Source organism: Bubalus bubalis, chromosome 17, assembly GCF_019923935.1.
Source record: "Bubalus bubalis isolate 160015118507 breed Murrah chromosome 17, NDDB_SH_1, whole genome shotgun sequence".
In the NCBI taxonomy this organism is placed as follows: Eukaryota; Metazoa; Chordata; class Mammalia; order Artiodactyla; family Bovidae; genus Bubalus; species Bubalus bubalis.
In genome coordinates, this window is record NC_059173.1 from 28,360,527 (window position 1) to 28,377,499 (window position 16,973).

General features: G+C 40.3%; 1 protein-coding gene across 9 annotated transcripts in view; it reads right to left on the reverse strand.

The window, feature by feature from the left end:
- Positions 1 to 16,973, reverse strand: part of LOC102396564 (zinc finger protein 268) — a 48,808-nt gene that overhangs the window by 23,749 nt on the left and 8,086 nt on the right. For 8 of the 9 annotated variants that reach the window (XM_025267914.3, XM_025267913.3, XM_025267912.3 and 5 more), the window contains exon 3: positions 5,206 to 5,397. In XM_025267914.3, the coding sequence (XP_025123699.2) occupies positions 5,206 to 5,397 (192 nt within the window). Of the gene's footprint in view, positions 1 to 5,205; positions 5,398 to 16,973 lie in introns of those variants that run through there. The other variant, XM_025267915.3, reaches the window with a different exon arrangement.

Consider the following 16,973-nt stretch of genomic DNA (forward strand, 5'->3'; position numbering starts at 1 on the left):
AAAATAACAAGGGTTGGCAAGGATACGGATTAACTGGAACACTTGTACATGGCTGGTGGGGATATAATGTGGTATAATTGCTGTGGAAAACAGTTTGATGGCGCCTCAAAAAATTAAACATTAGAATTACTATATGGTCCAGGAACTCCAATTCTGGGTATATCTCCAAAGGAAGTGAAAGCAGAGTCTTAAGGAGGTATTTGTACATCCATGCTTATATCAGCATTTTCATTCATAGAGGCTCAAACGTGAAAGTAATTAAAGTATCCATTTATGGATGAATGGATAAACAAAATGTGATATATACACACAACAAATTATTATTCTATCTTAAAAAGGAAGAAAGTTCTGCAAAATAACCAGGAAGAACCTTGAGAACATTATGTCAAGTGAGATAAGTCAGTCACAAAAAGACAATTACTGTTTGTCTGTATATATACAAGTACTGTATGTACTGCTGCTGCTGCTGCTGCTGCTGAGTCGCTTCAGTCATGTCCGACTCTGTGTGACCCCACAGACGGCAGCCCAGCAGGCTCCCCCGTCTCTGGGATTCTCCAGGCAAGAACACTGGAGTGGGTTGCCATTTCCTTCTCCAATGCATGAAAGTGAAAAGTGAAAGTGAAGCTGCTCAGTCGTGTCCGACTTGCAGTGACCCCAGGGACTGCAACCTACGAGGCTCCTCTGTCCATGGGATTTTCCAGGCAAGAGTGCTGGAGTGGGCTGCCACTGCCTTCTCCAGTATGTACTACTAGAGTAGTCAAAATCATAGAAACAGAAAGTAGAATGGTGCTTACCAGGGCTTATGGAGAGGGGGGAGTTTGGAGTTATGGTTTTGATGATATAGACCTGCAGTTTTTCAAGAGGAAGAGTGTGGAGACAGATGATAGTTATGATTGCCAATTTTATGAATGTATTGAAGGACTTCCCTAGTAGGGCAGTGGGCAGGAGTGTGCCTGCCAATGTAGAAGACATGGGATCGATCCCTGGTCCAGGAAGATTCCCTACGTTGCAGAGCAACTAAGCCCGTGCACCACAACTACTGAGCCCACCACACTCTAGAATCTGAGAGCTGCAACTATCGAGCTAGTGTGCTGCAACTACTGAAGCCCATGCCTAGAGCACCAGCTCTAGGAGCACAACGGAGGAGGCCACCGCCTTGAGAGGCCCCCACTCACCATAACTAGAGAAAGCCCTCACAAAAGCAATGATGACTGAGTGCAGCCAAAAATAAAGAAATAAATAAAAAGAATAAATTTAATACCACTGAAGTGTCACTTAAAATGGTTAAGATGTTAAAATATGTATGTAGAAATATGTATGCTCTAAAATACAGTGTTTTAAAAAATCAAAGATCTAAAAAAATGAAAAGATGCAGGGTGTTCACAGGTTGGAAAACTTGGTATTGTTAAGATGTGAATTCTCCCTAATTTGATTCATAGATTTACTAACAAGTTTTTTGTAGCTATCCACAAGCTCTTCCATAATTAATATGAAAGGACAAAAAACTAGAACAGCCAGAACAATTCTGAGGGAACAAAGGTTAAGCATTTGCCTCTAGCCCAATTTAAAACTTCCTATGAAATCTAGATAGCATGATACTAGTGAAAAATTAGACACAAAAATCAATGAACAGAAGTGAGAGCCTAGAAACAGACCCATATAAACACTGTCTCTTGAAGATTTTGTTGTTTTTTAACATGACACAAAAGCATTTCAACAGAGAAAGGATCATCTTTACAACAATGGTGCTTTATAATGGTGCTGGACCATTGTACATCCACAGACATTAAGAAAGGAAACTCAAAACATACCCCATATGAAGGATCATAGACTTAATGTGAAAACTAAAACTATACAAATTTCAGAGAAAAAAATTTTACTTTATGCACTTTTGTTTAGGCCATGAAATTTTAGATATGATACCAAAAGCAAAACCCATTTAAAAAAATTAAAATTTAGAAAACAGACTTTACCAAAATTAAAATATTTTGCTGTGAAAGTTGTTGTCATGGAAATGAAAAGACAAACCAGAGACAGGGAGAAAATATTTGGAAATCACTTATGAAGGATTTAAATCTCGAATAAGAAAGAACTCTTAAAAATCAATGACAAGAGATAGCCAAAGAGCACATGAAAAGATGCTCAACATCACTAATTGTTACAGAAATGCAAATCAATACTACAATGAGGTATCACCTCACACCAGTAAGAATGGCCAACATCAAAAAAATCCACTAACACTAGATGCTGGAGAGGGTGTGGGGAAAAGGGAACTCTGTGTTGTTGATGGGAATGTAAATTGGTACAGCCACTATGGAGAACAGTATAGAGGTTCCTTAAAAAACTAAAAAGAGAATTACCATATGACACAAATATCCAACTCCTAGGCATATATCTGGAGAAAACTATAAGTTGAAAAGATACATGTAGCCCAATATTCACTGCAGCATTATTTACAGAGGCCAGGAAAAGGAAGCAATCTAGGGGAATGGATAAGACGATGTGGTATGTACATATTTAGAGAGGGTGACTGCAGCCACGAAATTACAGGACACTTGCTCCTTGGAAGAAAAGCTATGACAAACTTAGTGTATTAAAAAGCAGAGACATCACTTTGCTGACAAAGGTCCATATAGTCAAAGCTATGGTTTTTCCAGGAGTCATATACATATGTGAGAGTTGTACCATAAAGAAGGCAGAGAGCCGAAGAATGAATGCTTTCAAACTGTGGTACTGGAGAAGAATCTTGAGAGTTCCTTGGACAACAAGGAGATCAAACCAGTCAATCCTAAAGGAAATCTATCCTGAATATTTCACTGGAAGGATTGATGCTAAAGCTGAAGCTCCAATACTTTGGCCACCTGATGTGAGGAGCTGACTCACTGGAAAAGATCCTGATGCTGAGAAAGATTGAGTGTAGAAGAGGGTGACAGAAGATGAGATGGTTAGATGGCATCATGGACTCAATGCACATGAGTTTGAGCAAACTCCAGGAGATAGTGAAGGACAGGGAAGCCTGGTGTGCTGCAGTCCATCGGGTAGCAAGGAGTCAGACACAACTGAGTGACTGAACACACACACACAATGGAATATTACTCAGCCATAAAAAAGAACAAAATAATGCTATTTACAGCAATAGGGATGGACCTAGAGATTGCCATGCTGAGTGAAGTAAGTCAGAGGAGAGAGATATATATATCAATTATATGTGGAATCTTAAAAAAGGGTACAAATGAGCTTATTTACAAAACAGAAATATTGTAAATCAACTATACCTCAGTAAAAAAAAAAAGAAAAAAAAAAAAAAAAAACAGTGACAAGAAAACAACCCAATCCATTTTTATTAGAATGAGGGAAAGCTCTAACAGATATTTCACCAAAGATATAAAAAGAATAAAACACATATAAAAGATACTCAATAATACTTGTTAGCCATTAGGAAAATGCAACTTAAAACCACAATGAAATACCACCTTACTTCTATTAGAATGGTGAAATGTTTAACAACTTGACAATACCAAGTACTGGTTAGTATGAGGATCAAGGACTCTCATTCACTGCAGGTGGGAATGCAAAACTGCAAGCCACTCTGAAGACAGTCTCTTACAAAGCTAAACAGAATTGCCATACAATCCAGCAGTCAAGCTCCTAGATATTTACCCAACTGATCTGAAAACTCATGTTCACACAAAAACCCACACATGAATGTTGACAGCATTCATAACCAAAACCAGAAGCATCTGGATAGCAAGACATTATAAATATAGTGTGAAACTGGCTTAGGGATAGAAAAGTAGGCCAATGGAACAGAATGAGTTGTGAAACCAAACTATTTTTATGGACTCCTGATATACAACAAGGTGGCACTGCAAGACATAGGGAGATGTCAATCACTTCAGTGAGACTGGGGCAATTAGACAATATGATGAAAAAAACACATCTTGACTCCTACTCACACCAAACATAAATAATTCTACATGTATTGTAAGTCTACCTGTGAAAAGATAAATGTGAACAAAGAATGATGTCTTCATGAGCTCTGGATAAGAAAGAAGTTTTTAGGTTGGACACAAAAAGCACTAGTAATAAAAAATATATAAAAACTAAATTAAGTTAAAATTAGAAACAGCTGTTCATCAAAAGACAGCATTAACAGAATGAAAAGGCCAAAAAAAAAACCAAAACAAACAAAAAAAACCCAACAGCTTGTAAACAAATACTGAACAACGGTTAATGCTATGCAAACTGAAGTATTTAGAGGGAGGCATGCTTGATGCCTGAAACATATTAAGAGATACACCAAAAATAAGATGGGATGAGAGATGCAGAGGGATGGAAATATGGACAATGTGATAAAACAAATACAATAAAAATGTTAAAGGTAAATTCAAGGTGATGAGTATACAAATGTTCACTGTAAAATGCTTTCAATTTTGCCCTGTGTTTGAAAACTGTCAAAACAAAATACTGGAGGTGAAAGCAGCACTGTAGGTAAAACATGAATATGGATTTGGTATCAAGTTTGCTTTAAACGTCAATGTGCACAAATCACTGAATCTTGTTAAAACAAAAGTGTGATATAACAGGACTGAAGTGGGGCCTGAAACTCAGCATTTCTAAGAAGCTTCCAGAATATAAAGAACGCCTTTTAGTGGATAAGAAAAGGCATAAAACATCCACGTAAGGTAACAAAATATCCAAAAAACATGCCAGCAGGAAATGCAAAGCAAACCCATACAGAGATACCACCATACCAGAATGGCTCAAATTAAAAAGAATAACAGAAACTTAAAAGTTGACAGAGAATGTGAGGCAAGGGAAGACCCAGACACTGCTGATGGTCATCTAACAGGATGGTGCTTAATGAAACAAAGTGCTTAATGAAAAATATAAGCAATAGAGCAGGAGATACACATGTACATGCCATGAAGATATATTACAAATGGATTCACATCAATAATGATACACATTTTGTAAACACATAAAAAGAACAATATGAATTTTAAAAAATTATGGGGTGGAGGAGCTGAAAATTGAGTCTGCGGAAACCAGGAAACAGGGACTTCAGGGACCTTCCATGACCTAAAGAGAAAGTTACTTTAACCTTCCCACCTAAGGACCTCCATCCCTTTCCCTACCAAAAAAAAAAAAATAAAATAAAAAGGAATAAAGAAAAGAAGTGGAAATAAACAAACAAGGACTCACCCAGGATTTCTGGGCTTTTGGCTGGTCCTGGGAAATAAGCAGCCATTCCAGGACCCCAGGTCTCCTGGGCCTCTGCCGGAGTCCTCCAGAGAGAGGCTTCTGGTCAGGGGTCCCTTGATCCAGGATGGATTTCTCACTTTGGAGCTTTCTGCTCTCATTGCATGAACTGTCTCGCTCCTGGAGAGGTGGCACCTGTAGACCCAAGAGCAAGCACACATTTGAGAGCACATTTCTAACCTTGGTCTCTTTTGCTAGTGAATGCACTCACCCCGGCTGCCTCGGGGGTTCTGCAGACTGTGGCCAGTGCTGCTGAGAGGACAGAAGTGAGAGTAAATGGAAATAGGGGACCCAGCACACTGGCTACAGCCTCCCATCCAGACTCTGCACAGACCCCCGGGAACCCCAAAAGGGCAGCAACTACCCTGAGATTTAAACAACTTCGGGCAGACACTTAAAAAGAACATGATGCCAGGTGCTAAGGAGTAAATGACCCTGCTTTCTGAGCTTCCCTCATAGCTCAGCTGGTAAAGAAACCACCTGCAATGCAGGAGATCCCGGTTCGATCCCTGGGTTGGGAAGATGCCCTGGAGAAGGGGTAAGGCTACCCACTTCAGTATTCTGGCCTGGAGAATTCCATGGACGGTATGTATAGTCCATGGGGTCGCAAAGAGTCAGACACGACTGAGCGACTTTCACTTTCACTCACTTTAGGTGGGTGGACACTGGAAATAGATCTTGGATGAAACAGTCTGTTTCAGTAGAGTTTCTTCTCAATATCTGGATGTCCATGAACAACTCAATTAATCTCTCTCACTCTTACTTTTTGTTATGAAACATTGAGAGTAGGGTGAGATCAGGGTGGCAGTGTAGTCTTTTAATCTCCCAATAGAAACAAGAGGCCTATCAAAATAGTAAAAGCCAGAGACATCCACAGACAAATGGACCCAGGTGACAGGGCTTCTCACAAACCTCAGAATCTAGCAGATGCAACCTAACTGCATTGCTGGGGGGAGCAGGGGCCACAGGTGCCAATCTCCAAGGTCACCAGGAAATAAGCACCCCCCCCCCCCAAAGAGAGAGCACCTCCCAAATGGAATCTGAACCCTTGAGGCACAGGGCTGAAGGTGACTAAAAAAGATGTTCCCAAAGTCACTAAGTGACCTAACAGTGCTGGGGTTGCTGAGAAATGATGGGCAAACAGTCCCTCCTAGGAGGTTGGGTCTTCACTGCAAAATGGAGACCAAATTAATCAGCAGAAGTAAGAAAAAAACATTCAGGCAAAGAGAGGGATGAAGAAAAAGAGATTCAGAAGATGAGAGGGAAAGGGGAGAAAAGGGAGGGCAGAAAGGCATTAAGCAGTCAGAAGGAAAGGCCCAGAGGACGCTCATTCCAGAAGCTGTTTTAACAACAAAATACAAGGTGTAAAAATGGGTGAAACATGTTAGAATACAGGGCATATTGAGCTCTAGGAAACCCAGGGCAAGAAGAAAAAAGGCTTCCTGACAAGGCTAAGTGTTAAGTCAGGTCAGGTATGTACGTGTTTACTTCCAAAAGAATCACTAAGATGAACTAGAAACTTGGATTACCTCTGGAGGAGGGAAGGGATAGAGTAGGAGAGATGCAAGCTTGTCTGGATGCAGGCATGCTTCCATCTTTTTACTCTATACATTTTTTTTTAATTGGAGGACAATTGCTTTATAATATTGTGTTGACCTCTGCCATACATCAACATGAATCAGACACAGGTATACATATGTCCCCTTCCTCCTGAACCCCTTTCCCATCTCACACCCCATCCCACCCCTCTAGGTTGTCACAGAGCACTAAATTGAGCTCTGTGTCTACAAAGCAAATTCCCATTTCTTTCTATATTACATATGGCAATGTATGTTTCCATGCTATTCTCTCAATTTGTCCTACCCTCTCCTTTCCCCACTGTGTCCACAAGTCTGCTCTCTACGTCTGCATCTCCATTGCTGCCCTGCAAATAACAGGTTCATCAGTACTATCCTTCTAGATTCCATACACATACATTAATATATGTCTTTCTCTTTCTGACTTACTTCACTCTGTAAACAGGTTCTAAGTTCGTCTACCTCATTAGGACTGACTCAAATATAGCTGAGTAATATTCCATTGGAGAAGGAAATGGCAACCCACTCCAGTGTTCTTGCCTGGAGAATCCCAGGGATGGGGGAGCCTGGTGGGCTGCCATCTATGGGGTCGCACAGAGTTGGACATGACTGAAGCGACTTAGCAAGCAAGCAATATTCCATTGTATATATGTATAGTAATTTCTGAATCCATTCACCTGTAAATGGACATCTAGGTTGCTTCCATATCCTAGCTATTGTAAAAAGTGCTGCAGTTAACACCAGGGTACATGTGTCTCTTGGTTTTCTCAGGGTATATGCCCAGTAGTGGGACTGCTGGGTTGTATGGTAGTTCTATTCCCAGTTTATCAAGGAATCTCCATAGTGTATCAATTTACATTCCACCAACAGTGCAAGAGGGTTCCTTTTTCTCTACATCCTCTCCAACATTTATTGTTTGTAGATATTTTATTGATGGCCATTCTGACCAGTGTGAGGTGATACTTAATTGTAGTTTTGATTTGCATTTCTCATTAGAGCGATGAGCATCTTTTCATGTGTTTGTTGGCCATCTGTATGTTTTCTTTGGAGGAATGTTTGTTTACATCTTTCGTCCATTTTTTGGATTGGGTTGTTTGTTTTTCTGGTATTGAGCTACATAAGCTGCTTGTTTATTTTGGAAATTAATCCTTTGTCAGTTGTTTCATTTGTAATTATTTTCTTCCATTCTGAGGTTTGTCTTTTAATCTGTTTATTGTTTCCTTTGCTGTGCAAAAGCTTTTTAAGTTTAATTAAGTCCCATTTGTTTACCTTTGTTTGTATTTCCATTACTAGTTTTGAATCATGTAAATATTTTACATGATCAAAAGGAGGAGGGAAGGCAATCACTAAAGTGGAAAATAAATGTCAACAAATACATTTGTTCATACAACTGGAAACAAAACTATAAGAGACAATCATATTTCTTCCTGACCTTAACATGTGGTATTTAACTATGTATTCCTCGGATAAAATGAGGTATAAAGACTTACTAAACTTCATTTAGTACCCCTGTCAGTAGTAACAAATTGTTATTATTTTAAAACCGTCTTATGTTCGCTATAGGACATGACAGTTATATCACTGTTATTATGACCCAAGATATCTAGCACATGACAAAAAGATACAAGAGTAAAGTTTTTAACCTTCCTGCACAGCTGGTGGGGATGTAAAATGGAGCAACCACTTTGGACCCAGCTTGGAAGTTTCTCAAGGTGTTAAACCCAGAATCACTGTATTACCTGGAGATTCCATTCCTAGGTATCCACTCAAGAGAATTAAAAGCCTATGTCCACAGAAAGGCTTGCACACAAATGTTTTTAATGGCATGACTCTAACAGTCAAATACCTATCAATGGATGAATGGATAAACCAAATGTGATCTACACATTATTTAGCCATAAAAAGGAATAAAGCACTGAAGAATGCTACTATATGATAAACTTCTGTACTACACTGTACAAGTACCTGACAATTAGCCAATTAGCTTTTTTTGACTATAATGCAAATGCCTGATTGTACCAAAAACTTCTGATTTCTGAAGTGCCACTTCAGAGACATCAATCTTGGGTAAGTTCATTTCCAGCCACACAACTAGATAAAGAGCCAGGCTGCCCGCCTTGACAGTCCCCTTGTAGAAAACCCTGGGTGACCTGGATGACTGCTCATTTGATTGATCCCGCTCTTCCCTTCCTGTGCCTTTAATTCTTAATTATATTTTAAATTCACCAATAAATAATGAACTGGCAAGCCCCAGTGACGCAAATATCGGCAGAACTCCAAGTCCACATTCTCGCTTTCTCTGCTGTGTGGCCCTGTTGTGCCACCTACTCCCAGGGTGCTCAGTAATAAACTTTATGTTTTTAAAGATCCCTGATGGTTGTCGCTGAGATGCATCTTGTAATCACAGTAAGAAGCACAAGCGCAGGTCCAACCATGGCACTGGCTCACTGGGGAAATGTCTGTGGGGGCTGTGACTAGTGGGGCCCAGGTGAGCCCCCGCCCCAGGCATTCCTAGTCACAGCATCATTATTGACAGGCTGAGACCAACACAAAGCCACCTTGAAAACGCTTTTTAAATGAAAGAAGCCAGATACACAAGGCCACACACGTGATATGATTCTATTTATATCAATGTCTAGAAAAGGGAAATTCATGAAAACGCAAAGTAGGCTAAATGGCTGACAAGGGGACAGGGGAAGGAGGGGATAGACAGTGGGTTTTGAATGGGGACAGGGTTTCTTTTGGATTCTTTTGGACAGTGGGTTTTGAATGGGGACAGGGTTTCTTTTGGATTCTTTTGGACAGTGGGTTTTGAATGGGGACAGGGTTTCTTTTGAATGGGGACACGGTTTCTTTTGTGTTTTGAATAGGGACAGGGTTTCTTTTGGAAATAATGATAATGTTCTGGAATTGGAGATGGTAATATTTAGACAACTGTGAAAACTAAGTCAAGGCTATAGTTTTTCCAGTGGTCATGTATGGATGTGAGAGCTGGACTGTGAAGAAAGCTGAGTGCCGAAGAATTGATGCTTTTGTGGTGTTGGAGAAGACTCTTGAGAGTCCCTTGGACTGCAAGGAGATCCAACCAGTCCATCCTGAAGGAGATCAGCCCTGGGATTTCTTTGGAAGGAATGATGCTAAAGCTGACACTCCAGTACTTTGGCCACCTCGTGCAAAGAGTTGACTCATTGGAAAAAACTCTCATGCTGGGAGGGATTGGGGGCAGGAGGAGAAGGGGACAACAGAGGATGACATGGCTGGATGGCATCACTGACTCGATGGACGTGAGTCTGAGTGAACTCTGGAAGTTGGTGATGGACAAGGAGGCCTGGCGTGCTGCGATTCATGGGGTCGCAAAGAGTCGGACACGACTGAGCGACTGAACTGAACTGAACTGAAAACTAAAAATGAAGGTACACTTTAAAAGGGTGAGTTTTCAGCCATAAAAATGAAGGCTTTTGAGTTAGTTCTAATGAGGTGGATGAACCTAGAATCTATTATACAGAGTGAAATGTGTCAGAAAAAGAAAGATAAATACCATATTCTAACACATATATACGGAATCTAGAAAAATGGTACTGAAGAATTTATTTACAGGACAACAATGGAGAAACAGACATATAGAATAGACTTATGGACATGGGGAGAGGGAAGGGGAGGGTGAGATGTATGGAAAGAGTAATATGGAAACTTTCATTACCATATGTAAAATAGATAGCCAACGGGAATTTGCTCTATGGCTCAGGAAACTCAAACAGAGGCTCTGTATCAACCTAGAGGGGTGGGATGGGGAGGGAGATGGGAGGGAGGTTCAAAAGGGAGGGGATATATGTATACCTATGGCTGATTCATGTTAAGGTTCGACAGAAAACAGCAAAATTCTGTAAAGCAATTGGGTCGCTAAGAGTCGGACACAACTGAGTGACTTCTCACTTTCATGCATTGGAGAGGGAAATGGCAACCCTCTCCAGTGTTCTTGCCTGGAGAATCCCAGGGATGGGGGAGCCTGATGGGCTGCCGTCTATGGGGTCGCACCGAGTCGGACACGACTGAAGCGACTTAGCAGCAGCAGTAGCAGCAAAAAATGAATTAATTTTTTAAAAAGGGTGAGTTTTATGGTATATAAATCATACCCCAATAAAGCTTTTATAAACGAGTATTTTTTTAAATTCAATGATTTTTAATAAATGGAAGTTTTAATCCAGGTTTGTAGCATTCCTACTGTCTCAAAGATTCCTCTGAAACCAAGGTCATTCTCACAGCTCTCATCCCCAGGCAATCACTGCCTTGCTTCTGTCCGCAGATCTGCATTATCTGGACATTTCATATGACAGGGACCATATTAGACACTGTGCCTGCCTTCTTTCACTCAGCACAATGCTCTGGAGGTTTATTCATGTTACAGACACACCAGAGGTTTGCTCCTTTATTGCTGAATAGTGTTCCATTCTGTCTGTACATTCACGACTTAATCCACATTTAGATTATAGTCCTGAGTTATTATAGAAATCTTTGTGTGAACATGTTTTCCTTTACCGTGGGTAAATTCCAAGAAGTAAAATTGCTGCATTGTATAGTAAGTTTATATTTAACTTTATATTTAACCTTTACAAAGTGACTGCACAATTTTATATTCCCACCAGCAGTCTGTAGTGGTTCCAATTTTTCTGCATCATTGTCAACCCTTTCTTTTTAGTTACAGCTATTCTAGAGGGTATAAGGTGGAGCTTCATTATGATAATAATTTGTATTTCCCTTATGACTCATGATGTTAAACATCTTTCCAGGTGCTTCCCATCTATTCATCTTCTCTGGTGATGTGTCTGTTTCAAATCCTTTGCCCATTTTTTAAACTGGGTTATGTCTTCTTATTGAACTATAAGTGTTCTTCATACACTCTGGACATATCTGTTATTAGGAACATGATTTGAAAATATAATACTATCTCCCAGTCTGTGACTTATCTTTTCATTTTCTAAATAGTGACTTTGAAGTTCAAAAGTTTTTATCCTGGTGTTGTCCATTTGTAACTCCAAAAGCAGTCTATAAAAGAGTTTTCTAAGAACTTTAGCCTCAGAGAAGTGTGTGAATATTTTCCCCTGTGATTTCTTCTAGAAATGTTATGCTTTTGCTCTTACATTTAAGTCTATGTTCTATTTTGAGTAAAATTTTTTTGTATTGGGTGAGGTAAGAGTCACAACTCATCTTGTGATAACATAAAATATGTAATATAAAACTTATGATCTTAACCACTTTTAAGTAAACAGTTAAGTGCAATGAAGTACACTCATGGTGTTGTGTAACCATTACCAGCATTCACATTCATCTTCAGAACTCTTCACCCTGCAAAACTACATCCTCTGAACAACAACTTCCCATTCTCCTACCATGGCTCCCTGACAACCATCATGGATCATACGTTCTATGATTCTGACTCCTCTAGGAACTGAAACCATGCCCCATAGGATTAACAGGATTAAATGACCAACAGAAATTCTTGAGCTTGTCTTACAGAACAGTAGCTAAGAGAACAGCTTGTTAAAAACACCTCTACTTATAAGCCACCCTCACTGACCAAGTTTGCCTTAATTATCTTTTGATTCCCTAACCGCCCCCTAGGTAACACCTCTGATACATGGGTCATAGTAATGAGCTCTTAAGATATTTTTCAGAAACCTGGAGTCAGCGCTCATCCAGTTCAAGGAATCCAAGACTGGCTAGGACCACTAACTCTAAAAACTGGTCCTGCACACATGTCCAATGAATGACCTTCTGATGTCAGAGGGCCAAAAATTCCACCTCAAATCATGCTAAGTGCTTCTATTTTTGAACACGTATTCCATAAAGAAGCATGTAACTGAGATAGGCCTGCCTATCTTTTCCCTACCTCCAGTATCACCTTTCCCTATACTTTCAAGATGATCCCTTGAAGAAGGAAATGGCAACCCACTCCAGTATTTTTGCCTGGAAAAATCCCATGAACAGAGGAGCCTGGCAGACTACAGTCCATGGGGTTGCAGAGTTGGACACAACTTAGCAACTAAACCACCACCACCAGTTCTTTATCCCATAAATATTTCAAGTCCCTCGCCTTCAAGGAGGGAGATCTGACATCTGTTCTCCCATCTCCTCACTTGGCTGGCTCATGAATAAACTCTCTGCTACAAACTTCAGCATCCCATCATTTGGCTCACTGCATGTTAGGTGAACAAACCTGGTTCAGTAACAGAACCTCACGTAAGTAGAATCTTGTAGTATCTGTCCTTTTGTGACTGGTTTATTTCACTGAAAATAATGTCCTCAATGTTCATCCATACTGTAGCATGTGTCAGAATTCATTTCTTTTTAAGGTTGAATATACACATACACGCTCCATTGTTTATCCATTCATCTCACAGTGAACAACTGGGTTACTTCCACCCCAAAGAGAGTAATTAAAAAAAAATTTGAAAACTCTGTAATTTGAATTGGAAACATCAATATGAACTGTAATTTTTTTGCTTTCCAAAGATCCCTAGGTCTCCTTACTGAAAGAGCCTAGAGGTAATGACATTCCAGTATCAGTTGAGGTCCCCAAGCACATTCCCTACTAAAAGGAATAGATTCCTGGATAAAAGCTTGATTCCACATCTGGGACAGGAAATACTCAAAGGAGCCCTGAGCATCTTCTTGGGCTCCAAATCAGGAAAGCCAGAAAGCCAGCTAAGACAAACAGTCTTTCAAAAAAAGGTTCCCTTTGGTTAATGCTGAGACAATGTAACCTGCTAAAAGAATACTGACTGCAACTGATTGAAACTAAACGAATGTATTTAGATGTATGAGTTTCTTAACCATATTCAAATGTAAAAAATAGAAAAAAAAGAAAAATCAGTGGGCTTCCAAGGTGGTCCAGTGGTTAAGAATCTTCCTGTCAATGCAGAGGACAGAGGTTCCATCCCTGGTTCAGGATCATCCCACATGCCACGGGGCAGCTAAGCTCGTGCACCACAACTGAGCCTATGTTCCACAATGAGAAGCCCAAGCATCACAACTGGAGTAGCCCACATTTGCTGCAACTAGAGAAAGCCCACGTGCAGCAACAAAGACCCAGTGCAGCCAAAAATAAGCAAATAAATAAACAAAAAACTCACTGTTGTCACCGACGGAGGTAACTAGGGCACCATCCCCTTAGTGAAAACTGGCAATTGAAGGAAAAAAAATTAAGCATGTATCTGCCAAGCCTATCCAAACTGTGTCTCTGGATCACTGAACAGTTCTATTAATGAAGGAATGTTCTTTTTAAGAGAAGGGTTGTAAATTCAGAAAACTCCTGCTACTAATATGGAAAGAATGATAGAGTTAGCAAGTCACTACTTTGTAAATACTGTGAAACAACTGGCTGAAGGGAAGGTCATTAAAGGAGGAAAACTATGAGAAAAGGTTGATGGGACACTTTCCAACACCACCACTACACCATCACACCCTGACCCCACCAACCAATCTTTGCATCTTCAAGAGTGAGTCAACCAGACAACGTGCTTCCTGAAGTGACAAAACAAGGCGTCAACAAGAATCCTTGCCCCCAAACATTAATAAATGAATCTAAAAGTCTTTAAAGCTAAATTTCAGTTTACTAGAAATGTTGGTGACAGAAAATATGTTAAAGTGACCACAAGAAAACAAAGATAAACCTAAAATGAAGGATATTCTACGGGACTAATGGCTCAGCATCTTTAAAACGACAATGGTGGGAGAAAAGAATGAATGATGATTTACTCTGGATTAAATGAGACTTAAAGTGGGTAATAGTAAGAAGTGTGATTATATTCTTTGCAGCCAAAGATGGAGAAGCTCTATACAGTCAGCAAAAACAAGACTAGGAGCTGACTGTGGCTCAAACCATGAACTCCTTATTGCCAAATTCAGACTTAAATTGAAGAAAGTGGGGAAAACCACTAGACCATTCAGGTATGCCCTAAATCAAATCCCTTATGATTATACAGTGGAAGTGAGAAATAGATTTAAGGGCCTAGATCTGATAGATAGAGTGCCTGATGAACTATGGAATGAGGTTCGTAACATTGTACAGGAGACAGGGATCAAGACCATTCCCAAAGAAAAGAAATGCGAAAAAGCAAAATGGCTGTCTGGGGAGGCCTTATAAATAGCTGTGAAAAGAAGAGAAGCAAAAAGCAAAGGAGAAAAGGAAAGATATAAGCATCTGAATGTAGAGTTCCAAAGAATAGCAAGAGGAGATAAGAAAGCCTTCTTCAGCGATCAATGCAAAGAAATAGAGGAAAACAACAGAATGGGAAAGACTAGGGATCTCTTCAAGAAAATCAGAAATACCAAAGGAACATTTCATGCAAAGATGGGCTCGATAAAGGACAGAAATGGTATGGACCTAACAGAAGCAGAAGATAATAAGAAGAGATGGCAAGAATACACAGAAGAACTGTACAAAAAAGATCTTCATGACCCAGATAATCATGATGGTGTGATCACTGACCTAGAGCCAGACATCCTGGAATGTGAAGTCAACTGGGCCTTAGAAAGCATCACTATGAACAAAGCTAATGGAGGTGATGGAATTCCAGTTGAGCTATTCCAAATCCTGAAAGATGATGCTGTGAAAGTGCTGCACTCAATATGCCAGCACATGTGGAAAACTCAGCAGTGGCCACAGGACTGGAAAAGGTCAGTTTTCATTCCAATCCCAAAGAAAGGCAATGCCAAAGAATGCTCAAACAACCACACAATTGCACTCATCTCACATGCTAGTAAAGTAATGCTCAAAATTCTCCAAGCCAGGCTTCAGCAATATGTGAACTGTGAACTTCCTGATGTTCAAGCTGGTTTTAGAAAAGGCAGAGGAACCAGAGATCAAATTGCCAACATCCGCTGGATCATGGAAAAAGCAGGAGAGTTTCAGAAAAACATCTATTTCTGTTTTATTGACTATGCCAAAGCCTTTGACTGTGTGGATCACAACAAACTGTGGAAAATTCTTCAAGAGATAGGAATACCAGACCACCTGATCTGCCTGTTGAGAAATTTGTATGCAGGTCAGGAAGCAACAGTTAGAACTGGACATGGAACAACAGACTGGTTCCAAATAGGAAAAGGAGTTCGTCAAGGCTGTATATTGTCACCCTGTTTATTTAACTTATATGCAGAGTACATCATGAGAAATGCTGGGCTGGAAGAAGCAGAAGCTGGAATCAAGATTGCTGGGAGAAATATCAATAACCTCAGATATGCAGATGACACCACCCTTATGGCAGAAAGTGAAGAGGAACTAAAAAGCCTCTGGATGAAAGTGAAAGAGGAGAGTGAAAAAGTGGGCTTAAAGCTCAACATTCAGAAAACGAAGATCATGGCATCCGGTCTCACCACTTCATGGGAAACAGATGGGGAGACAGTGGAAACAGTGTCAGATTTTATTTTTCTGGGCTCCAAAATCACTACAGATGGTGACTGCAGCCATGAGATTAAAAGACGCTTGCTCCTTGGAAGGAAAGTTATGACCAACCTAGATAGCATATTCAAAAGCAGAGACATTACTTTGCCAACAAAGGTTCGTCTAGTCAAGGCTATGGTTTCCTGTGGTCATGTATGGATGTGAGAGTTGGAGTGTGAAGAAGGCTGAGCGCCAAAGAATTGATGCTTTTGAACTGTGGTGTTGGAGAAGACTCTTGAGAGTCCCTTGGACTGCAAGGAGATCCAACCAGTCCATTCTGAAGGAGATCAGCCCTGGGATTTCTTTGGAAGGAATGATGCTAAAGCTGAAACTCCAGTACTTTGGCCACCTCATGCGAAGAGTTGACTCATTGGAAAAGACTCTGATGCTGGGAGGGATTGGGGGCAGGAGGAGAAGGGGACGACAGAGGATGAGATGGCTGGATGGCATCACTGACTCGATGGACGTGAATCTCAGTGAACTCCGGGAGTTGGTGATGGCCAGGGAGGCCTGGTGTGCTGCAATTCATGGGGTCGCAAAGAGTCGGACACGACTGAGCAACTGATCTGATCTGAGTAAGAAGTGTGTACCTTGTTTGGATTTTGATTTGAAAAACTGCAACATTAAAAGGGGAAATAGGAATCTGAACAAAAAGCAGGTATTACATGACACCAGGGAATTATTTTGTTAGGTGA